Here is a 27911-nt window from a genome sequence, read left to right on the forward strand (position 1 = left end):
TCAAACCACATGTTGTGATGAAATATTAGGCCTCGGGGTATTTTTTTTAGGCATATTGATAGAGCAAATTAATATAAATCATTTAATATGAAACAAATCTGTTCTGTGTATGGAATGTTAGAACATAAGGACTGAGGGGAAAGTTAGGTTACTTTCACTTGGGTCAGACAGAAATGCTCAATGTATTTGACCTTAATGAGATAGTGCTTCAAAGTATTATACTATGGGAGGATATATTTAGTTTTCTTAATATTTTCAAAGGGCATGAAAGCACTAGTTCTCTTTATCACATTGTGAAAGTTTAGTTCTTGTCCCTTCAAACAAAGTTTACTGGTTTAGACTTCCAAGTCTCACTGACTTTTGAGAGAGACATCTGAAGTCAGATTTATAAGTCAGGATAGAGGAATCCCAGCTAGATAAATAGACAACTCCATCCTTGAGAAGGAATCTAGCTGTTGGATTTAGGTTATCACGATGCAGATGACTTTTTTAAAATAAGAATTCCCAAAATATTAAGGTATTCTTGGGATCTAGTTTGGCCAGATTTACTGTGAGGGACTAACTTTCAGACCTGGATAGCCTTGCCACTTTAACCAATCTGATGGAGGACATGGCTGATGATGCACATCTGTCATCTGGGTCCCAGCATGAATTCTTTTCTTGATTGAAAATAGTGCAGTAGGTGCTAGAGGCATTGCTGCCTGGTACTTTTAAGCCATGGGGAATCATTTATGACATTACTGCTGCCATAGAAACCTATTTCAACTCAACAAAAACTCAATTCATGGAAAAAGCTTTTGAGTCTGAATCATTCATATGTTGTTACTCCTAAGAGGTTTGACAATGCAGTCGAGATTTCTGGAAACATTTTACAGTCCCCCAGAACAGTACTTTTATTCATATGGTTTGAAACTCTGACTCTATCCATAATGTAGTCACGTGTTTTGTCATTTTGGTAGAGCCTTAACATAAATTAACATTTTGCACCTGTGCCTGCATTATATCATCAGTTTCTAAAGAACTGAAGAAATCTGTAAGAGCTATTGAATTTCTGCTGCTGAGTTCTCAGAATTTCAGAGCCCAATACTCTCTGACCAGGTTCATTTATGTATTCCACAGAAGGAGGGTTTAATGTTTAATGCCAAATTTACTTATTTGAAGGTATTTGTCAGTACATGGGATTTTGATTTAGAAAAGTAATACAGCAATATACTGAAATCAGAACATAAGCAATTGCAATATACAGTTGAAACGTGATAACCATTGCCAATCTCTTTATGCTCACCACCATGACACTGGACGTCCCCTGTCTCTTGGAAAGAATACATACATGAGTTGAAGCCAGCTCAAGCCCTTTGCTCTCTTCCAAGTTCAGTTTGCTGGTTGTTTGATTTTTATATTCTTATGTTGGGCTGAGCCTCTTCCCTCATGCTGGGCTGGTTGGCACAGGAGGACAATGCTTTCTCTAATTATTTAAGGGAAGGCCATTTACATAGCCAGTTGACCTACTCAACTGATAAAGCCATTCATCTACAGTAAAGGCCAAACCTTGGTACTGAGATAAGTTTAGCTCCCTTTACGACAGCTGTGGCCACTTCCTATGTTCTTTTCTGAGATTTGTAAGCACATCTTTCTTGCCTGCCTTTACTGAGCCTCTTTCATTGTAGAAGCTCATTGATCAGTCACGCAGAATCAGTCATGTTGCAAATTACAGCAAATATTCTTGGAAGAACAAAATATGAAGAAAAAAGAAAGTGGATCATATATGCATTTACCTCTTTTCTTAAGTTCAAAGGAGAGAGCTTTGACCATTCAGATAATAAAGCGACCCAAATCCAGGTAATAAAAACATTTAATTTGTAAAATACACCTTTTTAGTCAAATCTCCTGGAATACATAAAAGATGTCATAAAACAGAAAAACCAGTAAACAAACAGAAATGTACTGAAACGTGGTATATAAAAAAAAAAAAAGAAATAGAAATATAAACAGAAATATGGTACAGAAATATGGTATATAGAAAGGTAAAAAATAAATCAACTATATGAATAATTGTTTTTATTAAATAATTAGTTCTTTGATACCAATACAAATAATTGTTTTTAAATGTTAAAAAAAAAAAAGCCTGTGAAAAAATATCCAGTTATTACAGAGAAGGCCTTTAGAGAATAAGCTAAAAGAAGTAAAACTTTTCATTTGTATTTAAAAATTAAGTTAGGAGTACGTTCTTAAGCAAACTGTTAATTGCAGATCTAGCAAAGACCTTGTACTCAGATTATCATACAGTTTTACATAACCTATCTAATAAAAGGAAAATAAATTTATTTAGGTTTCAAAATCAGTTCTCATAATCAGTTCTTTCCTGTTGAGAGAGTATATTTGCATCTCTGTTTCCAGAGTTTCTACACATTCAGATAATAAAGTTCATCAGTCGGGTCCAGATCAGATAGAGTCCATTGCCCAGAGTAGTTTCATACTACACTGAGCCATCAGCTTTCCAAACTGTTAAGTGGCTTAGGGATTTTGCCTGCCAGGTTACCTGTAGATGGCTTGCAGACAGTCTATAAGATGGTACCTGTGAGAGAGCTGAAGGTGGGAGCTGCATGGCCACATTTGGGATTTAGTGGCAGCTACGATGTAGGCCTTGGCATGGAACAAGAATCTTTAGAGTTATCTTTTTCTTCATTTCATATGGCTAGGATTCTTCCATCTTTTACATCCTTCTCACCACAGACTCTGTTAAACAACATAAACAGAAGTGCTAAAATGGATGTCTGCCTGCAAGAGCAGGGATATATTCAAGACATTTTGGTAAATTAATGTGTGATGTTTATATACTAAATATAGTATATAGCCAGGCAATTACCTTTTTGTGATGACAGAGATTTCAGAGCTTCGGATTGGGAGGACTAAATAAAAATTTACAAAATATAGTATAGTATGACTGCTGTAATTATTAATAATCTTTACTACACTCGACTAGGTCCCACTGCTTTGTTTTAAGCTGCAAACACATACATTCTCTAAATAATGGGGACCTAGTGAGGTACTATTTTCTGAAGATTTTTGGTTTTCCTGTTCAGAAAAATCTTGCTTTTATTACTGAGAAATTTATTTTCATGTATCAATGGCATGATAAAATGCCATAGTCTTAGTTTATTTTCTACTTTTTTTTTTCATGTTAAAAGTACTAAATCTCATTTCTCTTGATTGGAATATTTCTCTACAGCTATAAGAGATTTTTCCCTTCTACTGAGGAACTAAAAGGAATGTTTACATTTAACGTAAAAGGTTTACTGTAAAGTTTTGGTGGTAATTTATGCAAATGAGAAACTCTTCGATTTTACTCACCTTTATCTAGTACAAGAAATTCTCATCTAGAAAGATTGTCATCCATTAAATTTTGCTTTCAACTTTTGACTGCTTTTTAGTGTCATCTTGATTGCAAATATCTCTCCAGCTAATGCTACTTGTCATATCTATATATTATTCATATTTTGTGTTAAATTATGCTGTGCCCTCCTTTCCTTGTTTGTTTGCTTGTAATTTTGTTTGGTGAAAGTTTGTTGCATTTTTCGCAGCTTTCTGAGATGGCTAAACTTTTTTTATCAGATATACCAAGTAGTTGATGAGTGAAGGGAGGTTCCTTTACTTATTTATTTACTTTTATTTGCTTTCTGCTTTGCTGAATAGATATTTCCAGCTTATTCTTTATAAATTTGTCTCCGCCTTTTGCCCAGTTGCTCATCAAAGAAAGCATTAGCCACATTTGAAGACCTGACAGAATAAGCTGTTTGAGCTTGTTAATTGCTATCAGCTATTAATTACTTATCGGTTTATCAGAGCAAGCACAGAGATTAATATAAGGCTCCTATAACGTGGATACTTCAGAGATACAATCCTGATCACATTTGTGAATGACGGTATTTAATCATGTTGTGACAGTATTATCTCATCCGCTGCTATGAGGCTGGTGAAGGTACCAGAATAAATCATCCTGGCTATAAATGGAGGAAAGAACGCCAGGTGAGACCTGCCCTTGGCCTTGAACTGTGGCTCTTTACCCAGATACAATAAAAAATTGCCTTTTAAATCAATGTGCTCCACAATTATAAATAAGCCTCAAGAAATTGATGGGTTGCAGCTAGTGACTAACTTTTTAAAAAAATGTATTTTTTTTTCTAATAGCTCTAATTCAGATTGATTTCTGCACCCATAGGCTCCAAAAGAGGGGTACCAGGGCAAAAGTTGCATTGTGTAGTTGTATATTTTGGCTGTCATGAAAAATACAAACATCCAGCTTAGCAAAGATAGGATCTTGTCTCACTTAGCAATATTGCATTATGAATAGCTATAGAAACACCTTTGTGAAGATTTGTGAGTTTATAGTAGTAATGTGTTTCACCCTAGCTGGCAGTTATAAGCATGATCTGAAACAGGTGTTTCATTTCTGTTAAATTTGTGGTGTTTGCCTTTGTTGGGATGTTTACTTGTCATTTTTATAGCTTTTTTTTTTTTAATGGAAATATCCTGTAAATACTTAGTGGAAAAAATATGTTTTTAAAATACATTTTTTTTACATGTTAGCTTGTTTGATTGTTTGTTTTAATTTCTGAACCTCAGGGATTAACACATCTTGGAAAAATACAAATCAACTGATTATACGGTAAAATACAAAAAGAGAGCTTGTGAAGTGTTTCTATACAGTGAATGATAGACATGTATCTATGGTCAGATAGAAAATATGTCTGTATGCATTCTCTTTCACAGGAGAGGCATAACATAAATATGGTTTGTTTATGTTGCACATACACTGGGATTTGTGAAGATCAGTATCATTAAAATCATGTTTTCTCTTCTCACTTGAGCCACTGTGATTTCAGAGGAAGGGTGATCAGCAAGGACTAAACTGTAGTCTAGTATAGAGGGCCATGATATTTAAATGTATCTGGAAAAAGTACTTAGGAGGCTGTTTGTATATTTGTGTTTGTGAGAGTGCATGTATTTTACTAAAACACAACCTTAGAAAGGTAAATTTTTATTTCCTCTGCCCTTCATGTGACTCTTTCAGATCTTGTGGTGATAGATGTAATCCTAAACTTAGGCTTTCCGAATAGAAGAGCTCAAAGTTGTCATGTATACCCTGTTCTGAAAGATATCATCTATGTTTATTTAGTTATCTGGAGACACAATGTAGTAAGAAAAGACAGATGCACTACTGAATCGGTAGTGATGTAATAAGATAATGAACTTCAAACAGGAACAGTAGCTCTACAGCACCTCAAAGGCAACCGGGCTTGTTTGAAGTGTAGCTTTCATTTAGAGGGTTAGATCTGGATCAGCAAATCTCCAGACTTTTCAAAGTGACAGTTACACTTCAAACAAGCCCAAATGTTCCTGACGTGTGAGGGGAGAGGGGAGGGTGCGGTGGGGGGGGGGGGGGGGGCGGTGAGTGGTTGGAAGGTTGAACAGAGGTGAAGATTAGGTAGCAATAGGAGCTGCAGGAGGAGAAGAGTTTTCAGATTCCAGGAAGTTTCAGATTTTAGGCCTTTGACATACACTTGTAAATATTTTTAATTAAGCCTAATTAAAAACAAAATAAGATATGGGTTTGCCCAGTTTTGAATTTTCCATTTTACAGAGAAACATGAATAGTATTAGGTGGAGTAACCTAAGTTACATAACTAAATTAGCAAAACTTTAGTCTGGTTCATATATTGTTTTATGTATGTTTCATATATATTAGTTTATATGAGGTGACCATATGTATATTTGAGTATTTCTGGCATGATGTGGTGGTTTTACCCAGCTGGGCAGCTGAGTTCCACCACAACCACTCTCTCACTCCCCCACCTCAAAGGGAAAGGGGGAGAAAATACAATGAAATGGGCTCAAGGGTTGAGATGAGGACAGGGAGATCACTCACCAATTGTCATCACAGGCAAAACAGACCCAGCATAGGGAGATTAAAATAATTTATTGCCTATTAGTAACAGACTAGAGCAGTGAGAAACTAAAAACAAATGAAAAACACCTTCCCCGCATCCACCTTCTTCTATGTCCTCCCCCTGAGTGGCACAGGGGAACAGGCAATGGGGGCTGTGGTCGGTCCCTAATGCTTTGTCTTTGCCACTCCTTTGCAGTCACTCTCTGCCCCTGCTCCATGTTGCATTCCTCCCACAGGATGCCATCCTTCCTGAAGTGATCTTGCGATAGAAACAAGAGCTATCCATAAATGCAGTTTCAACATAGAAGACAATATGTACTGTAGTCATCTCAGTTAAGGGAGCTACCAGAAGAAGATAAAGTAGAATTCACAGTAGTGAAATGATATATATGGATTAATTGTCATTGACTCAAAAATGGAAATGTCTTTCAAACATCATTTATTCCTCATTCATTTATTCCTTATCTCATTCTTTGAGATGAGACCATAAACCCTCACAGATGTTTGTTTGAATTGTCGCTGAAAGAGTCACTACACTCGTATGGTATAGTCAGCTTGGTTGCTTAATTGTTCTTATAAAGAGCTTTCCTAGTACTCCCTTCAGTGGCCTTAGTGCAATATATAACCTGATTATGCTCCACTCTCAATGCACACAGAGAATAATCACTCACGTCTTTACACCAAACAGCCTTTTGCTTATTGGAGCAATATCCCCAGTTAAACTTCTCTTCCCTACAGAAAACAGGCTTTTCAATCTGTCCAATTATGCACTCTTCTCTGTCTATTACATTCTCATTTTGAATTCTTGATATTCATCCTGACTGGTCAATTGGTACCCAAGACCCTTGGTCCCCAACTGCCAAAACACCCCATACTGCTCCAGTTAAATACTAGCACATAGAACAGTGAGATGATTACTATGACCTTATATTTGCAATTTCCACAGTTGTTTTTGGAGGTGATTGCCACCAGTGATACCAACTTTAAAGCGATATCTATCATGATATCTAAAACTGGGAATTTTCTTCACTTCTCTCAAATAAGCTTAGACTGGGACCAATCTGACCAAAAGCAGGCTTCTCTAGGGCAAATGAGGCCATTCTCTCAATTCCCTACTTAGAAAAACAAGGAATTCTACATTGTAGGGCCTTTTTCAGCCCTAAAGAGATATTTATAGAATGTTGACCCAATCACATCCTAAAAGTATCTTCTTCCTTTACTCATCTCGGGTATAGATTTTTATACAACATACCTCTCAAATGAGGTGATAAATACCACACAGAAAATGTAACTTTTCCATTCTCAAGACTCAGGTAGACCTGCGGGAGTATGTCTGTATCTATTCTTGCCAGGAAAAAGAATAGATATACAATCAAATACAATTTATGTTAAAAGGTCAGTTTGTGCATGAGATCAGTTACTATACTTCATTCTGATTTTTCTCTGACAATTCTTTTTCCTATAAAAGAGAAAAAAATCCAACATTTTTAACTTAAAGATTTGTTAGAGTATGTCTAATATTCAGCTTTTTATGGGGTGTTATTCAAAATACTGGAATTAAGCAAGTTTACTTTTTCTCTCTCCTCCTTTTTTATCTTTTTAAATTTTATTTTTTCATTCTGGGCAAACTTATGGAAAAAATGGGAAACAGTGGAAAACACCCACAAGATCAAGTACCTTTTACTTGATTTTATAAAGTTAAAGTTTTATTATTTTATTAAGCATACGTAAAATAGTAAAAGATTGAATGTCATTTATTTAATGTACTATGAAAGGGAAAACTACAATTTTGCTTTGGAAGGAAGGATGTGTTCTAAATCAGAATAGCAGACTTGTTGACCTATTATTAATAGCTGAATTAGTGATCAGTGATAAGATTTACCCAGAGACAATGCTGAGGAGGAAGGGAAGGAGAAAAGTGTCAGAACAGTGCATGTTCCCCCAAATGAGGGAGAAGTAAAGGTCACTCTATGTCAAGTTTGCCTGGAAGAAAGCAAGATGCTGTGCAGAGGAAGAAGTCGAAGCTAAGTTGAGAGTTTGAAATGTAAATCAGGCATGCTAAAAATCAACCAGACTTGTAAACTGGAATTGGCAACAAAATAAGCTGTAGATTCTTTACCAATATTGTAAGACATGGACTATTCTGTTTACTGGTAAGTATGTGTTTCATCTTACAGTCACCCTCCATATATTCTCTCTGTCAGGATTTATTTTAGGTTATTTCTTAGGGCCATGTAGTGACCTCAATCTGCCTTATAATGAGAGTTGTATGTACGTGTTTATATGCTGCAGCCATTGTACAGTCTGTAAAGCACTTCAATAATTTGCATATTATGTCAGGAGATCCCAATTGTTGGATTATAAGCATAAAATAAAACTGTGCCGGCAATGGGAGGTGGTAGTCATGTAATTCAGTACAGAAATTTATTCTTTGCTTATTCTGCTTCTCTGTAACCATTTCACATATTTTATATTTAATATTTAAATATCTGAAAAAATATGCTCACCAACTGGAATAAAGTCAATCCCATTTTCCTTTGTCTTCAGTCCTTTATGAAATTGTTTTATAAATTAGTTATAGTCTGTCATTTTAGACCATATTTTGCTCTTTTTCTTTATTATATAGGTAATAATTTTTTAACCGTGGAATAGTAAATTGTCATCAGTTTTGTTGCAATACAATATTTAATCAATCAAGACATACTCTTGTGAATATCTTTGATATTAAAAGATATCATTTGAAAACAATAATTTACTCTAATTTAGTCTGCAGCATAACTATATCCACAAATTGTGTACTTTTAGAAGAGGCGGATATAAATATCTGTGAGACAAAGATTCTGAAATACAGTAACTAAAGCACATTGTAATCCAGTCTGTATTTTCATGCTATACTATCTATAATATTGCAAGCTGTTTAAAAGTCACCCACCTAAATTATAAATTACGCTTTATTATATTCACAAATGAATGATGTTTTCCCCATCTCACTGCATTTCAGTAATAATTCAAGAACTGTTTATTTTGGTTGTAGACCAAAAAAAAAAAAAATCCTCAGTATTCCCATCAGTAAGAAGCAAAGATCTTAAAACAGTTGTTGCTGTTTTCAGAGGAACAGAGTATGCTGTTCTTCACTGTGGTACCTATTCTAAATTGAACCAATTTGGTTAACATAAACTACAAAATGAGAGACTTTTAAATTTTCCATTTGGTTGCTTTAGGGAAAAGAAAGAAGACTTTAATTTCATTATTGTTCATAAATAGGAAAGAACGACTCTAGTTTGGTATAATTAGATTTGCTACATCATAACAACTAAAAAAGTATTTAAAAGTACATTATATTTTTATAAATTTTAACATTTAATTCTTATGGGTGGAGACTGTCAAGTCCTTTGAAGCTTCAAGCTTTATAGCTTGATACTAAGAATAATAAATAAGAAATGTTGAATTATCATCATCTACTGCCTTGTGTTTGATATGACTTGTGAACTCATATCTACTGTCATAATTAACAATTCTTGCAGAACAAAGAAAATTTCTTGTAAGAAATTAAAAATCTGTTGTTGATTATATCATGCCCTTTTTTCCTAGTCCTCTGTTCTACTATTACTGTAACTGTGTAACCTAGCTTTGTTTTAATAGAGCACTACCTATTGGTATTCTTCAGGAAGCATCAATATATATTTTAGTGATCGATATATACAGATAATGCAGAACACCAATTCTAAATTATTTAAAAACAGAGGGAGTGGGAAAAATTATTAAAACAACAGATTGCATACCTCACTCAGCAGGTTTCCAATAGAGAGCAATTGACTGACAAAAAAAATAAGAGTATCAACAGAACAGTTTTTACCTGGCATTGAATGAAAATCAGGTTTCTAAATTAGAAATTTGCAGGCTAATTCTAATTGAGAAATAATGGAACACAGGCTTGTGTTCAGCTTTTTGGTCCTGATGAGAACTTTAGACTTGGGTCATTACTTGTGGCTGTACTAATTTTAAAAGTGATTCTAAAAACATGAATTACCTTCGTATTATTATTGACCTAGTTTCAAGTGGATTCTATAATGGCAGATTTGTGCTCGTGTGTCCTATGTAAAATGTCATATTTATTCCTGAAGTAATCCTGAGTAAGAAAATCATTGCAATAAATTGAGGCATAGCCATAATGCTCATGCTGCTGGGGAGATTCACTTTCGCTTCGTAAATCTGTAGGAATGCACTTTTCTACAACAGGAAAATTAGGCAGAATACACCACAAGTCCTGACAGTGGTATATTCTTCCTTTTATCTATAACTATATCTAGAAATACTGGCATTTTGACTAATATTTTTACAGGTAACAACGTTTCTTTTTGGTTGACTTTTAAAATATAATTTTGAATATTTTGGGGCTACTTGTGCTTCTAAAAATCATGAAAGTAATATGATACAGCTGTTGAAATTAGATATTTATTTAGAAAAAAAAATCAGGTTAAGTCAGGTTAGCTACAAAGCTAAACCTAAATATAACTAACTGAATATATATAACATATGTTGTATATATAAATAACTGAAATTATTTAATATGTTAAAGGGCCTTAATGAGATATATATTTAATTTGGTAAAATCCTTAGTTCTCCCTTATTATTCTTTCTGGTGTTTTCTAGAAGCAAAATACGTATTTATTTTTTTAGGCATCGAAAGAGAATTTGGAGGATTTTTTGTTGTTGTTCAGAAAATCCAATTACTTCTGTTTTAATTTGGGACCAGAGTCTTAAAAGTAACTACTCCATTCACAATAGTAGGCCATCCACAGACAAGTCTACACTAGTCTGAGTTCTTCTACGCAAAAAGGAACAGTTGAATAAAAAAAATTATTTGCAAGCCTTAGTTCAAAATACAATATAACTTCAACAGAGTATTTAAAGGATGAATTCTGTCATGATGGAGAGCTATATAACAGCTCTTCACTTGTCCCATTTTCTGTTCAATAAAGGTGTTGGTATTATGTATTCTTGTAGATGACATTGGCTCCAAGCCTCTAAAAAGTGGTTTTTGTGTTGTTTTTTTTTCTTTCTTCCAAGGAGCATTGACTGTGTACTTATGTGTGTGTAAGTGTCAGCATACTTGATAATTTCAATCAATGCCCAGAGTTCTGAAAAGGAGAAAAAAAAAAAAAAAAAGGAAAAAAAAAATGTGTGGGGTCACAAGTCCACTGTGTTACTGAGTTAGTTTTCTCTCTTACGTAAGAGAAATCTCCTCCTCTTCATTTTTCTCTGTGAATTAATGAACTCTCACATTGTCACATTTAATCATAGTTTCCACAAGCTCGATATCATGCAGTCCACTAAATAAGCCAAACGAGCATCAGTAATGCCTGGATAGTTTGAAACATATTTAGTGGATAAGTAAGAGCCAATAAGATCACACCTTCCCTATCTGAAACCTTGGCACAAGTTAAACAAAGTAACTCTCAGTTCGAATTAGAGATTCACTCATTCAATATGATGTGGCCACATCTACATCATATTATTTAGTATTTAATTTAGTACTAGTGGCCAATTTTCTTAAAGGGGTAAAAACAAAAATCAAACAAATAAAAAAAAAAAAAGAAAGAAATATGCACCACATAAAATGGGGAAAAGGGAAACTGAATCAACCTCCTTATATTTATTTTTGGAGAAGTACAGAAAAATCTCTGTGCAAACAGCATCATAGTACAAGCCAACTGGATAATATTTGCAAGACTAATTCAGACTACTCTAAAACTTTGAAAGCATTATTTTGTTTTTATGCATGACGAGACCAAAATTTTCATCCTGAGATCCAAATTATATTTCATGTTTTTACCTGGATATTGTAATAATACAGCATTTCAAGGCACAGTATTTCAGGGTTTAGAGTTTGAGTTTTCTAATCTAAACCCCTTATTTTGAGTGTAAATGTAATGTTAAACATTTCAGAAGATTGACACTAAACTTGTGACACTAAACCTAAATATTGAAATCTTGTATTCAACCTAATCTAGAATGAAGGACTATTATTATGGCTCTTCTGTAGTATGAAAAAAGGAGACTTTCATCCAGAACTTCAAAGTGTTTTGTCTTGCTGATAGCTGTCAACAAGGTCAAAACTTCTGTGTTGGTAGTGGCAAAATTGCTAAAATAAATCCTTGGTTAAAAAGCATGAAGTATTTTTAGCAATATTTCCAATGAAAGAATAAAAGAAAGAAGGTACAATTTTAGAAAATTGAATTGGATGAAAATGTAACAAATGAAAGGTTAAAGCTCCCAGGGAATTGTAGTAGGTAGTCATTTCTCATGTTAAATGACTTACATCTAAATTTGTGGGAAGGCATATCTGTCTATGTAGATAGTGCTGAATATAAAATAAAAATGGTAAACCCTAACCATTATTTATCCATGCAGAGATTAGTTTATTCTTTCATTCCTGAAATGAACCATGTTTCAAAAATGGAAGTTCCAGAGGAGGAGTTTTTAAGCTGAATCTCCCCAATGACTCTGAAATTGATCTTTTTTTTCCTTTGTCGTACAAATTTTGTCTAAATTTCTCCATTCTTTCATTAAGGATGTGGGTGTGTGTATGATGAGAGGCTGTTTGCATTTTTCATTTGGGTTCAACTCACTCCATACTATACTATACTCACAGGATGACCAGTCAAGTGTTGCAGCTCTAGGGTCTCATTTCTATGGCATGCCCTTACCTTGGAGGCTAGTTGTATAGGTCATGCAAAATGAACCTTGCAGAGCTTTCCTGGGAACAATAAGCGAAGAGAGCAGCATTTGTTAAGCTTGTCCCTAGTGGTAGAGATTTGATGATAAGGAAGCTGTGGTATGCCTCCTCTGCACAGTCCTGCTGCCAGCACATCTGGCAGCGCTGACAGCCTGGCTGTCCCAATGGCCTCCCACTCTCCTGGGCACCCTTGAGCTCTGGCTGTGTCTCAGCTGCTTCACCAGGCGAAGTCCTTGACTCTTGGATTGTAATGCCAAATGGTCCTTTCAGTGGTCACAAATTCCTGTTGCATTTGTTTTCAAGGCTTCTGCTGTCTCTTCAAAGATACACATGGGATAAGTGAAGAACTGTCATTTTGAGTCAGCTATTTCTCAGACAGACTGAGTGTTACAGCCCAAGTAGAGAGACAAAAAGGGAAAAAACAGGCCAAATAGGTCCCAAGATTATATTTATTCAGATGGCAAATATATTTTACTGTTGTTTATCCTGAAAAAAAAAGTGTCCTGATATCATTTTGTAGTATAAAAACAATGAAATCAAATGAGTAATTTTCATGGTTTTGATTCTCTTTATTTCTTAATTAGCTTTATATCCAAACAACTTGTACATAAGCTTTAAGAGTGCAGTTGTGCCTGTCAAGTCCTATTAGTTATGCAACAGATACTACCTTCAGGGCTCACAAAGTATGACTGACCATGCAAGATTTCTGCTGCAAACAATAATTCCAGATGACAGTATTCCCCTGATCTCTGTATATACAGGGGGAATTGCAAGAGCAGAGGTTTTTATCACTGCATGTTATTATTACATAACAAGATAAAACAAAAATATGTTTTGCTTTCCATCTAACCTGTGGGAGAAACATCTTCTCTGGAGCATTACAGTGTCATATCTCAGGGATACCTTGGAGTGAAAGGACATACTTAAAATGAGTTTCACTTGCAATATTGGAAGCACGAATTCAAAAGCAAGTTTTTATGAGCTCTTATCATAGCTGTTAATTTGTCAAAGCAGACGTGACAGAAAAAGAAGCTCTAGGGCAAACTCAATTTTACTTTTGAGACTTTGCCCGCAAAAGACTTACAATACAAACAACAAGAAGAATAATGCTCTATCATCATTCAATTCAGAGAAGTCAAAGCTCTTGACTTGTTAACTGTCACTTGTATCTCAGATGAAGAGATATGGCCACTTGAGCTCCAGAGGTATGACGAAGTGACTCGTTCTTGTAAATACTGGTACTGCAAATACATCAACAGAGGAATTTCAGAGGACAGCAGCAACTGAATAATTAAAACGTTTGAAGGAGCTGTGTCCATGACTAGATAAAGAGGTCTAAGATACTAGATACATGTAGCCCAGCCAAACTGGCACTTAATAACCATGAGGGTTATAAACTGAAAATATTTGGAGACTGAGAGGACACTGTTAAGTATGGGACTCTGGGAGCAGAATTTTGACTAATGGTTTGTTTTTAAACAAGGGAAAGCTTATGCTGATGTCAAAAGAAAAATTCACAAAGAATACTATCTATGACGTTCAACAAAGTAGTAGAAATTCAAATGTCTATATTATTTCAGATTATATTTACCAAAGCATGAGAGATCATACTGACGGTAGCAGGCTTGGCCTGGCAGAGCAAAGAATGTGCAATTTTATAAACTCATATCTTTCTCTCTTTTGAAGAAAAACAGCAAAAGAACATTAGCAGACTGCTTTGCCTTATGGCAGTTAGTAACTGGAATCATAAGTCACCAGATGATACTTTCTATCCTTTTCAGCACCTCTTACCCATCCAGATACTCAAGCGTATACCAAAGGTCTATTTAAATTTCAACTAAAACAAAACAAAGAAATGAAAAATAGTAGATAAAAATGCTGTCATACTGCTTATATTAGCAGTACTAGCAGCATAGATTTACCTACCATAAACACTATAAAATTTATGTTAAAAGAATATAAAGAAAGAATACGTGCATATGTGCTTTCCTGCTTCAAAATTCCAATTAAATCTGACCTTAAATTGCTGGGTGACTATTAAATACGATATTTCATTTGGTATGTGACATTAATTAACAACCTTAAATACAAGAGTTTAAGCAAACCTAGACAGTGTGACACCGCTAAAGTAAGATCTAAAGGCAAAAGTTTTAACAATACTTTTGAAAACTGAAAACAGTTTTAAATCCAATTTACAAAGCTAACTTAGGGACTCTTACATCACATATTGTATACTGCATAGCTTATAAAGTTTTTGACCACTAGGAAGTACGATCAAAATACAGATTAGGAGGTATGGCACAAGACATCATTACATGGTTCGTGTGATCAATAGCTAATCTCTAAAGCAAAATCCACTGAGAATATCAGAACAACACTTTCCTTACTGCCATGCAATCTACCTGGAGGCAGAAAGTAAATTAAAGTTCAGCTGCTGAAAAAAGGAAAAAATAGTTATATATTGATAATATATCAATATATTATTGACAATATCAATCTTATATTATCAATAATAGTATATATCATTAACTATTTATAAATTAGTTTAAAACAGAATAAGCCTAAGAATACCTACCAAACTGTTGAAAAACCCTTTAGTTTGGATAAAAGCTGCTTTCCACAACTTGAAGGGAGAGAGCAGACCAAGTTCTTTAGAGATCATTGCCAGCTTTTGTCTTAAATAGATTTAGTCTCAGCTTTATCCTACTGGCTGATGAGATAAACCACCTGGACATGTTTTTTTTCTTAAACTGCTTTCTTTTCGGGGAGTTAGGAATGACTGCAGTTTAATCCTGGCTGTTTATGGGTGCTTTTAAGGGCTACTAACTATTTTTGTCAAAATCAATTAATTAACTTAATATTTAAAAATATGTTTATACTTTTGTTAAGTAGCAGTGCTGTTCATCAGGAGACCTATTTTTTTCTGGTACATGATTTTTTCTGGCCATATTACAAAGGCTTCTCATTCTTTGTTTCACTGCTTCCATGAGATGTAGAATGTTTTTGGTGTAATGGGTAAATCAGCTACTACCATCTAGTATATGTTGGGCTTGTCAAAAGTAGACAGATTGAAACCTTTTCCTTATTGAAATTAATGGCAAATCTCTGACTGACATTTGTATAGGTAAAATTTAAGTATATATTTGAAGAGTAACAGTAAATCAAGACCTTTAAATAGGAATATTTCACAGATACATATGTGGATACATTGAGTTGAACCTCATTATGTGGGTCTCTCTTGTTATGAAATAGGCCAATTTTGTTTTCCTTGTGCTGTAGTTCTGGTATGTTATGTATGGGGGATGTTGTCATCATCTCAGACCTTCTTTTATTTCTAAACTTATACTAGTATTTTGCATGGGTGCTTTTTATTAGATTTATTAGTCTTGCAATGAAAAATGTGTAATTTTAAAAGCTTTTGATAAGTGTTGATGTTTATGTATGCTATTTTAGTTTGTATTGATGATTTGTAAATATTATATAAATCCTAAAACTGTAGAAAGCATATATATTTAATGATTTTGGTGTTTAAACTTAACTTCATATTTGATTTTATTTCATAGGAATTTGCTGCACTGACAAAAGAATTAAATACATGTAGGGAACAGCTGCTTGAAAAGGAGGAGGAGATTTCAGAACTGAAAGCTGAAAGAAACAACACAAGAGTAAGTATAGAGCAGACTTTTTCTTGACATCATGTATGTGTAAAGCAAGAGGAATATACTTATATATAAATTTAGATCATCATTTGTGTAAAAAAGAAGATAAAATTCCTTGCCTTCCTTGCAAATGTCTTTCAATTAGTACGAGATTTATCAGAATCTCAGTAATAGTATATGTCTACAATACTACAGTTCTGCAGGAAATTACTGTGTGTTTTAGCAAGATATATTAATAACAGACTAAACAACAAACACATTTTGTGTATAATGAGGTAAGTACATTCAGTTTTAATGTTTTCTGTAACAAGGGACTCACAAAGCTTTCCAAGCCACTGGCCCTGCAAAAGTAGCCTGCATGCACCCTCATCTCTTATCAAGGCAAAATACAGAGGTATGGCAGACCCAGCTTTCCCTTGTGCCTTGGATTTGATCTGAATAAGGATGAGGTGAAGGCTGCCATGTGTATCACAGTGAGAAATGCTGTTTAGCGTACATGCAGCCATTGTGATCCTTGAAGTAAATGTCATTTTCCATACAGCTGAGAGAGGACAAGATTTCACCTTTAAATTTGCTATATTCTACTTCAATCAAAAGCTGTTATTCTGTCTGTAATCAAGAATCCATGATAATGCCTCCTGGTGTCTACAAGATGATACAAATGTAAAAGTGTGTAAAATGGCTTGAGAAAAGAGATGGCCAGATCAGGCAGGAGTCATATGGGAAATAAGCATACGGAATAGATCTCAGAGGCTGAACACCAAAGATGTTTTCTCACATGCATATTCCATTCTTCTATGTTCTGGGTAACTGTTCTTGCTTTCATCCTCTCACTAAACTAATAGCACTTTGGCATTGCAGATAACATATTTCCTTGGTTAACTGATTTGCATTCTGAAGGATAACTAACAAAGTGCTTGACAAAAGAACTGAGAGAGGGTCTTTCTCACTGCTTCTTACTGCCCAGATGTAGCACCACAGTGCTATAGACTTCAGAAATCCAAAGGTGGACAGGTGATACAGATTTCTACAAAGAGGCAAAGCTGCTTCATCTACCAGCTCAGAGGAGCAAGAAGAGATGATCACTTTCAAGTGCAAAAGTCTTAGATGTGGTGAGATTGGAAAATGTGATGGGAAACATAGATAAAGCCTACTTTTTCTCCCATGGTTTTTGTACAATCTAACAGTCCAAAGTAGCTGCCACAAAAAACAGAATTAATGAATAGAGAAAAACATAGGAATTGTAGTGCATTCTTTAGGTTTAGCAAGCCGTCTCAACTACAAATCTGAAGTATTTCTAAAGCTGCTTAAATTATCATTAACTGCTACATGTATCACCTGTTTTTAGTGTTTGGAAGAAAACTAGGAAAGTCAATTTAGAAAACCATTTATATAGAATAAACAATAATTTGTGTTAATTTCTAGCACAAACTAGAAAAATAACCAAATTTGCAATGTTATCTTCTCAGATGCCATATGTTCTTCATAAGAATGTAGACAAAACTGCCTAGCACAAAGCCTTTTCCATTTCTCTGCAAAGCCAATTGAACCCCGAGTATGGTATATTAAAAATGCAGTGTACCAATACCTATTGTGTGTCTGATATAATAAGCAGCTCAGAGTAGGAAAAAAAAAAAAAAAAAAAAAAAGAAAGCCCAGTGGTCAGTGTCACATACCAAACTGTGAGAGAAAAGGAAACTGAGTCAGCTACAAGTCAGACTGTGCTCTGTCATAGCACTTCCTTTGCAAACCAAGAAACTTATATATTGTCCTATCTTATGCTTCTTATTCTATGTAAAGTACAAGGTAAGAGATTTTCTATGAGAACTTAATACTAATTAATGAGAGTTACACAGTGTGATGATCTTGCCAGAAGTCCTTACAGTTTAAATTAATAAACTCTACTGTTTTTCCTTGAGAATAAGGACAAATCTAGGCATTGGAGATGAAAAGATTTAGTATACAAAAATATATAGGAAATGCAGAAAATGCATTTAAATGCATTTTGTAAACAAGAGGGGAAGATATAGACAAAGTATTAATGGAGAAGGAGAGAGAAAAAAGTCAGAGACGATGCCTTAGCCTGTCCTCCAACATTTTCATTAACAAAATATGACCCTATTGTGTCATGTGTATATATTCTTGCCAGGCTCTCAGCTGACATATACTAAGTTAGTCGCCAGAGTCTGCTGTAATAGTCATGCTGTTTTCTATAGGCTCCCATACACTTTGTTTATAGGAACAGACCAGCATTTTAGGCACAAAGCCTAAAGTCTTCAGAATACAATCATCTCAATGACGTACTAGTGACAAGATTTCAAACATTCATTGACAAATCATTGTCCATAATGAAGCACTTTTATAAGCTGAGATTTATGCTGTTATTAATGCAAAACAGCAATAATAAGCTGTCAGAAAAAGCTGTTCCATTTTTTCCCGTTCTTAAAATAAAGATTCTTATTAAAGTAATAATATTTAGAAGACTTTTGGAATGAAAAAATGTCTTTTCTAATAGCTAAAGTGAGTCCAGCTAATGCTTCTTTCTATCCACCCCACTACTGTTCACATCTAACCCAGCTTTAGCTCAGCTATGCTAGTAAGGTTTACCTGCCCCCAAGGACACATAGCAGCACTACCCAGTACAACCACTTTTTTCCCAGGTATCACTTTCTTTATTCTTAAATAAAGAAGCTCAGTTCTAGATGCTCACGTTCCTGTTTTGAAACTTTTTAATCCAACCTTTTACCTCCCTGTAGTATCAGTGTAAAGATACTGTTTGAAGCACCTATGGGAGATCAACAAGAAGAAATTAAAATGGCAAGTCTGTCAGGTTCTGAGTACACACTCCCAGCCACTTCTTGCCTTCTAGTTCCCTTTTACACTTCCATTTAAGCTTTGCTAATAGCTTTTTTGTTTTTGTTTTTGTTTTTTTTTTTTTTTTACTTTATTCTAGACCCACATCCATGTGTTTATTTCATGGTAGCAGCCTCATACAGTTTTTGCCAGTCTCCACAAAAAAAGCTTCAAGACCTGATTTGCCATTTTATGACAAGCTGCAGTGTCAGACCTTGACAGTGAAATGCATTAGAGAGAGAACACACTGGCATAACATTCTTTGGGACCCATAAATTCTAGGTCTCAGCCAAAAGGCCATAGTTTAAATCTTACCCCAGTCTTTAGCTGAGTTCCTACTCAAGCCTTTGAACAATATTCTTAAACAAAGCTCCCTAGTGATCTTTTGCTTTTAAATATGTATTTTTACTGCCTAAAATAATTAACTTCTCACATATTATGGTAGAAATATTTTTATGTCAACAACTTAGCTGACAACTTAATCTGTCAGTACATAAGGCAAAATAAAAAATGCAAGAGCATATGTATATATATTGATTGGTGTCGTATTGCTGACAGGAAGACAAACAGTTTCTCTCTAAAAGCATTGCATGTGATTTTGAAAACATATACAAAAATATCTTAATAGAAACTGTTACAGTTATTTCTATTGATATTGTCTAGCTAGCGATCACATAAGACTGATGTCTTTGTGCTTTGGCACAGGCTTATAAAATAAGACTAATTTGGCTATGCTAAATTTAAAGTTGAAATTTATTTTTGTCTCAGTCTGTATTCTTCAAAAGTAGAAAAAGTTTGTAGGATTAACTTTTTAAATCAGAACATGGTTATGAGGAAAATTCGGTTTTGGTTGGGCACCTGAAACAAAAATCTATTAACATACTGATATGGATTAATCTGATTTTTATCTAAAAAAAACACAAATGTATAATTTTTGTATATAGTATAAAATGTTACTCAAACTATTCAGAAATATTGTATTTCAAGTCTTTTTAGAAACAAGAAAAAAGAAACCTATGTTCATGAATGAAATACTAACAAAGGTATTGTTGTTATCTTTCTTTTACTCAATACCTCAGGAGATGAAGCACTTGAAGTAAACACTGGTTTAGGTTCAACTTTATTGTCTCAATTCCTTAATTAATGATTTCTGGAACATCTTCAGTTAGGCACTGCCATCTCATAATAGACATAGATCAGAATTTTGCCCTCCATTATATGATTAAATTGTCCTTGTGTTGTGTTGTAAAACTCTAAGAATATATTTTAAATGAAGGGTTTAAATCCTTTATTTAATCGATTTTCTTAGAGATCCTTTTACTTACATTAGTTTAATAATTGCTGATACTAAAACAGGCGCTGTCTTTTTTAAACAAGATAATGCAAGTTCTTACAGTCTGAAAGCATGAAAAAAAGTATAATTGTTTCCTAAGATTCTGTAAAGGCAAAATCATTATTTCCCTAATGTAAATGATGGTAAAAGTAATTATTTTTTCATCAATATTATGATCTCTCTTCTATGCCCCTACATTTCTTCTTCCAAAATAAGAGCTTGTGTCACAGAAAACAGGGTGACAATAGTTACTTAATAGATAGCAATTCAACACCTGTATTTCCAGACACTGTATAATAACAAGTAGTAGCAACTATTCAAACAAATAGTCATTATATTGCCATTTCTTATTCTCATGAAAGAACCTTTCTTCATTTCTATATTTTGTATCATTATCCTGATTATTACATTTTCTTTCATTCTTTTATTTCACATATGTGCATTTCCATTAGGTTTCAGGTTGCCAGTATCTTATTTACAGAAACAAACGTAGGCCATAAGCTGCAGCTAGGCTGCAACTTTGTTTTTTCCAAGAAAAATTTTTCACCAGCAGTTTACCAGTAAAGCTCTTTGATATCGCCCCAGCTAACCATGGGAGCAAATTGGTTTCCAGCACTATTAAACAATGCTGAGGAAAATGACTGGCTTTAACGGCTGGTTTTAAAGATAATCTGCAACCCCATATCTGCTTTTTTTACTTTTCTTTGCTTGCACAAGAGTTGGAGTGTCACCAAACAATGAGCATTCTAAATACAGACTGAAAGGAAATTCAGCGTTGCCTGTACTGATGAGAAACTAGACCTTGACAGAGCATTGGGCTCGTAGTGCATTGCCCCATTCCTGTAAGGGATCCCTTATACCAAGTGTGTCTCAGTGTAGTAAATCCCTGTTCTTCTATATTGTTATTTTCCCTATCTTCCATTATTTATGCCTCTTCTTTTCTCTCCGTCACCTTCTCCTATTTTATTTTATTTTATATTTAACTTTATTTTTTGCAAAAAAAAAATAATAATAATATAGGCAGGCAAAAACCTATGTACATGTAGCTTGTATTTAAATTTAATTATGCATTTCCATTTTACAATGCTTTATAAGTCATCTGAGAAATACAGTAAACTTTATTCTAGTAGTTATCTCTATTCTTATTTAGTTCTAATTATCATTTTAAATATGCTTCGTTCCTTCAGAAAGTATGCACTAGAGCATTCTTCAGTCTTTATATGATGATTTTTAAATATTCTTTGTGCTCAGGAAGAGTCCAGAGCTCTAGAAACCTCCACCACATTTAGCTAAGGTAAAAGTATCAGTATGTCATCTTGAGGATCCTAAAATTTGCCCAGCATAAGAAAATCAGTTGTCAGATTGTTTCATAATTTACTGTCAAGCTTATGCTTTCCAGCAAGAAAAGCATAGCATTGACTGGATATTATGCGTGGGTGATTCCGTCCCGCTTGCTGCTGTTGATCTTCATCTTTTCTTTTCAAACTGCCTCTCCCTGTGAGTGCCTGACAACTGCAGCAGCTTGACACAGTGCGAGGGAGCAGAAAATGCTCAGCAGCTCATGATCTTTGTTAATGCCAGTGTGTAATTGCAACATACAAAATACAACAATACCTAAAGCTGTATCTAATAATTTATTTGTAATTTAAATTAATTACCAATATTTTTACATTAGTATTTTGATGTGAAATCTTGTTTTGTTCTTCACAAATATATGGGAAGGTAATTATTGAGGAGAGAGAGACAGAGAAACAGAGAAAGTCTTCAACACACCCCCTGCCCTCCCATCCCTACCCATCTCCCCTCCAGCCAGATACTTTGATTTCCTTCAGTCACTTAACTTAAATATTGCTCGGACACACTATTTTCTTCAATGTCAGTTTTGCGTTTCTATATGTCCCTTTCCCCATCAATGTAGTTACATTTCATAGTTCTGTAACTGTAGTTACATGTGCCATCCCCAGGAAAGTAGGGAAGATCTTTTTTAAATATAAATGTATATACACACTTTATGTACATGTAGTTGAAGCAAAAAAATGGATAAAATAGCAGTATCATTTCAGCAGAGGAGGAAGCAAGGATTTGCCATCAGATGCTCAGTCAGATGTTCTAACTCTTGGGTTGGTTGTTCTTCCTTTTCAGCATGGCTTGGAGTAATGCAGCACAGGGAGGTTAGTCATACTCTCTGGTCAGCTAAAGTGGATTTGCTGTAAGCAGTGCTCACAGATTTTGTGGAGAAATAGACTTGACTTCTGTTGAAAAGCAAAAATAATAAATTGCTATCAGCCAGAAAGCTGTGTCAGCATGTCTTCTTGAGCACTCTGAGGGCTGACAGCAAGGAAAATACTGCAGAGGTGGTTTCCAGAAAAATGAACCACTACTAGCTGAGTGGCCAGAGTGAATAAGAACAGTAAGAAAAAGCATGAAATGTTCACAAGTAGTTCAGTAATCCGGCATGAGTGCTTTGACACTTACCTGTGACATCATCTCATCTTTCTATATTAAGGTAAAAAAGGCAACACAATATTTTGCACTTGAAGTTTTATTTAACAACCATGAAATATGTGCAGACATTTATATTTGGATTTGTCACCTCTAAAATAATAATTCTCAGTTAAGGACAAAATTAAGTTTTGTGTATATTAAATGGATGGCTTTGGTTTGATTTAATTTTATGTATTACAAGTTTTTAACATAGTAACTTAGCCTAAAGTTAAATATTTTATCTGCTGCTCTGCAAAGGGCTATGGTGCTGTGCTGTTCATCCCACACGGTAAACTCCTCCACATTCACCCCATAAGAAATTCTGAGGTCCCTGTACCCCCCTGTACCATTCCACTCTCTTCTTAATACGTGGAAAACTTATTTAACTTTATTTTCTTAGTCCCCATCACTTTCATCAGTCTCCATTCTTCCTTCTCTTAAGAAGGTTCCCACCTTTCTTCTGTCCATGCTGACTTCAGGTTCCCTGTCAAGATCGTCTGTTTATCCCAGCTCAAAATGGGATGCTGGATGTACACTACTTTTTCCTTATCACTCCTTTTTCCCGTGTTCCTTATTTTTCTCTGTTCTATAGTTTATGCATAATTCCTTCCGTAATTATTTTTTTTTCCATGTCAAGAATTCTGTGTTGCCATCAATTTTCTTCCCTCTTATACCAGATTTTCTCATTTTTCCTTCTAAAGAAGACTTGAATACAGGCTCTAAGAATTCTCCCTTCTGATCATCTGTCCAGGATGACTTGTTTAGGTTAGTAGGGCATCAAATATGATAAATTTGCTCAGCATGAGGTCAAAAATTAGTTAGCAAGATTATGGAATTCTGCATTGTTTTAATGGGTGTCAGTTTAAGCTGAGGGCAACTGCAGACTTACTGAAGGTATGGCTGTGCTGAAAGTTTAACTGTGGTTCAGTATTTTTCTTTTTTTTTTTTTTTTTTTTCCAGTTTCCCCAGAAATCTTTCTTTGGAGATGTGGGACAGAAAGTAGGCTGTAGAATTAGTAATCAACTACTGACTTTCTTTCCCTTTGTTATCTCCTAGATAACTATTGACTTTCTTTTCTTCAGTTATCTCCTAGATAGCTACCTGGCCTGGAAAAAAAAAAAAAAGATAATGAATTTAGATTGTATTCAAAAATTCTGTTATGATAGCAGTTAACTGTGCATTTAATTTCTGTTATGAACAGAAAGACTCCATGTTTGGAAACAGTCCTGATCTAATCTAAGTTACAACCTTACTACATCTCCATATCAAGTTCAAGAAGTCTCTGTGATGAAGGGGCCTCTTCAGATCTGCCTGTTACTTTGAACTGCTTCAAGTTATTAAAAATCTGACTAAACCGTTGTTGGGCCTGTAGATGTCAAATGACAATGCTCATCCATCTTCTTACTCATTTGCTTTTGATAAACATGGGCCACCACTTGAATTCAGTAATGGTGAAAAATACCCATCTTTCTTGAATTTCATGGAGCCATTACAATTCTTTGTGTATTAATATTATTCATATATGTATTCACTATTTTTGTGGATAATGCAATTATTGTAAAATTATAAACAGGTGCAAATCCACATACAGGAATCATGCTTGAAGTAAAGATAACATCAAACCTGAATTGTTCCCGGTTTGATAGCTGTATATAACTATTCTAATGTGATTATACTCTGTTTATACTCTTTTGTCTCTATTAGTTCATGTAACAATAAAGGTCATTACATGTCTGAGAATAGCTATAGATGACAGATAAATATAACTCTTTTCTAATAGTAGCTATATTAAGAATAGCATCAAAGGAGCAATAATAAACAATTATCTACGTAACTTTAAAATTTCCAGTTCAGTGGTTTAGGTATAATTGTATGTTGTAACTGCAATACATTTATCAAGTGTTTTGATTCATGAATTTAGCTACCCTGTTACAGCCTTACAGCTAAGCAATTATCTTCTATGTTCAGATAGTAAGAACAGTAGTGTAGAACTAAGAACTAAGAAATAAGAACAGTAGTAGTAAGAACAGAGAGATATGAAAGCCTAGATAAATGGTGAATTTTCTGTACGCCAAGATGTCATTTTAGTATTTCTTTTAAGATACTTAGAGTAATAATGACAAACGATTATCATTTTTTACAATATGTCATTTACAGGTTATTCTGCAGGTTATTTACAATAGCCTGAAATACCCTGTTCACGAACCTTTTTGTCTTCCCTCATGTTTGTAATACAACAGACACAATGAACATTTTAGAACACGTTAGCAACGATAAAGACATGTTAGAGTAAATAATCTGAAAAATTTAATGAAATATACATTTTGCTTTTACATACTTGGTTAAGTAACTTCCAATATAATTTGAAGATATTACAGTTAAGGTGAAATAATTATAAACTGCTTTTATATTTTTGCATGATGTTTTAGACTGGTTTTGATTGTTATTTGATAGCTAATGCTTATCAATTACAATGACAAATAATGTAAATGTGTACTTAACTTAGTTAAATAGTGACTCTATGCTGATTTGTTTTGTTTACTTTTCAAAGAGTTTTAAATGAAATTATGAGTTGATTTTCTATTTTTCTACTGATCTGATTTCATCTGATTTTGAATCATAAAATGTTGGCAATAATTCCAACAGTCTCTCCCATAATGAGGTGGCCAAGAAAATTGACATTTGGTATCATGCACTTTGTAGTTAGAATTTCCATAGCATTTAAGTGCACAAGAATTAATAACCTTTTATATCAAATCCAATAGCTGTTACTGGAGCATTTGGAGTGCCTTGTCTCAAGACACGAAAGGTCACTGAGGATGACAGTGGTGAAACGGCAAGCACAGTCTCCTTCAGGAGTTTCCAGTGAAGTTGAGGTCCTCAAAGCTCTGAAATCGCTGTTTGAGCACCATAAGGCTTTGGATGAAAAGGTACAGTGTGGAAAGAATATTATCAGATACTCCCTTTAACTTACTATACTGTGCTTTATAATGCTTATTGTGTGTTTCCTTCTTGGTACATCTTGTACTTAAAACATTTTTACATGTTCAAAGAAGTCCTTAAGAAAGTATGACCAATAGCTACTCTGCAATTTGGGTCACTTTAGCTGTCTTTTGTAGTCAGTAATACTGACTTTTCAAAACAAGTAAATCTGTCCCTTACCAGAAAGACTTCTCCTATTTAGGAATAAAATAAACATGCCATGATGGAATTTATGTCTCTAATATGTTTTCAAGTAAGTTATTGATGAGAAAATGTAGACTTCTCAAACTTTAAAAACACAAACTGAGGCAGAAAAAGACATTTCTAAGTACATAAAAGAGCTTTCCTCTTAAAACTTTTTAGAAGGAAAGCATAAGTTTCAGAGATGTTTACGGCATTTACTGCATAAGCACAGCATTTTCTCTAAGATTAGGGTAGTATAAAATGAGTAGTAGATCCTTCATTGTCAAAGCTAATGGAGGGCTTGCAGAATCAAGATTAAAAATCATTCATGATGTTAACTGCCTACACATATTATTAAAGGGAGTCTTTCCACTGGATTCTGTATGTGTTTTGTATTGGAAAGACTTGTGTGTGAATGAAACTTCATGTAATTCTGAGGTATCACCTTGCGTATTTCTTTACATGAATTACAAAAATCTAATTCAAGTCTAGAAAAAATATACTCAGAAAATGATGCATCTGAATTAGTAAATGCTTCAAAACTGCACATGCAGGGAGGATGTGAAAACCATTGTTCACAAGCAAGGAACCTAGTTCCTTGTAGAGTCTGTCTTGGCTCACTTCTCTGGGCTCAGAACTGCATCTGAGTTGCTACTCTGAGGAGGCTGAGTAAACAGTGGAGTCCTCTTGTGCAGCACAGCATCTGAAACTGCTGACTGCAATGTTGAGTTCTGTTGTATAGAACCAGTTCATTGGCTTCATAGTAATAAAATTAACTTTTTATTTAGAAATATATGAAGAAAGATGACAATATTTAAGGAACTATTATTTAAAAAACAGCTTTATGAAAAGAGTAGCTGTAGTCATATAGTAGCATTTATTCTTCACTGCTAGCTAAAGAGTGAAACAGTGTGGGTTATGAGTCATTCAGGGTTTAAGTGTCAGGTTCAGAGTTAAATTAATTTAAGTATCTTATGCTGACTCCAAAATTATTTTGTTTTTATGTATATCTCTTTAGGTATATGTTCTATTCAGTTATGTATCATGAAAGCATATTGAAAGGAAATTTAGAAAATGGAATATAGTGACTTCTAGCTGCTGTTAGCAATTAGTTTTAATAAGCTTTGGGCCATCATCAAGACTTACAAAATTCTGTATTATTAAGAAAAAATCTTTTGAGGATTTAAAGGGTTTATGGTCTGAGCCTTGATTTTTATCCAACATTTTAGACATTCATAAAACTATAGAGTTCTCCTGCTTTGTACTTTCTGACATCATGTTGGAAAAATATGAGAAATAATAAGAAATAAATTTTAAATATATTCTGATTATTCAGCAATTATTTACTTCTTATATATATATTTTTTGTGAATGTTTAGGTTTTATTTTACTATGCAGTTTATTTTATGTATCAATTAGATTAGATACAGACTTAGACTGAAGCTAAATATAATCTTTTGGCCTGTATTCCTAAAAATCTTTTCTTTCTATCTTTATTTTTTTTTAGTTAATATAACAGGTCTGAATCTGTATCCATTTAAAATTTTTGGACTGACACAGGTACACATTTTATGTGTCTACTGGGTCTCTTACTGGGAAGTGGTAACGATAATGATCAGTGTAGAAAAATCAGCCATCTGTAGTGATATTAACATGAGGTTTGTTACAATAGAAAAGAAGTTGTTAAATTGATTGGCCAAAATGACTTCTTTCTATGTGTTATTCACCTGT

The 27911-nt window shown here is 34.2% G+C and overlaps 1 protein-coding gene across 15 annotated transcripts in view; it reads left to right on the plus strand.

Annotated features, from left to right (window-relative positions):
* PPFIA2 (PTPRF interacting protein alpha 2) overlaps window positions 1–27911 on the plus strand; it is a 341449-nt gene that overhangs the window by 191012 nt on the left and 122526 nt on the right. For all 15 annotated transcript variants that reach the window (XM_080575702.1, XM_080575698.1, XM_080575688.1 and 12 more), the window contains 2 exons: window positions 16250–16351; window positions 25781–25945. In XM_080575702.1, the coding sequence (XP_080431828.1) occupies window positions 16250–16351; window positions 25781–25945 (267 nt within the window). The remainder of the gene's footprint in view (window positions 1–16249; window positions 16352–25780; window positions 25946–27911) is intronic.

This window comes from Anser brachyrhynchus, assembly GCF_964034855.1.
Source record: "Anser brachyrhynchus genome assembly, chromosome: 1".
Taxonomy (NCBI): domain Eukaryota; kingdom Metazoa; phylum Chordata; class Aves; order Anseriformes; family Anatidae; genus Anser; species Anser brachyrhynchus.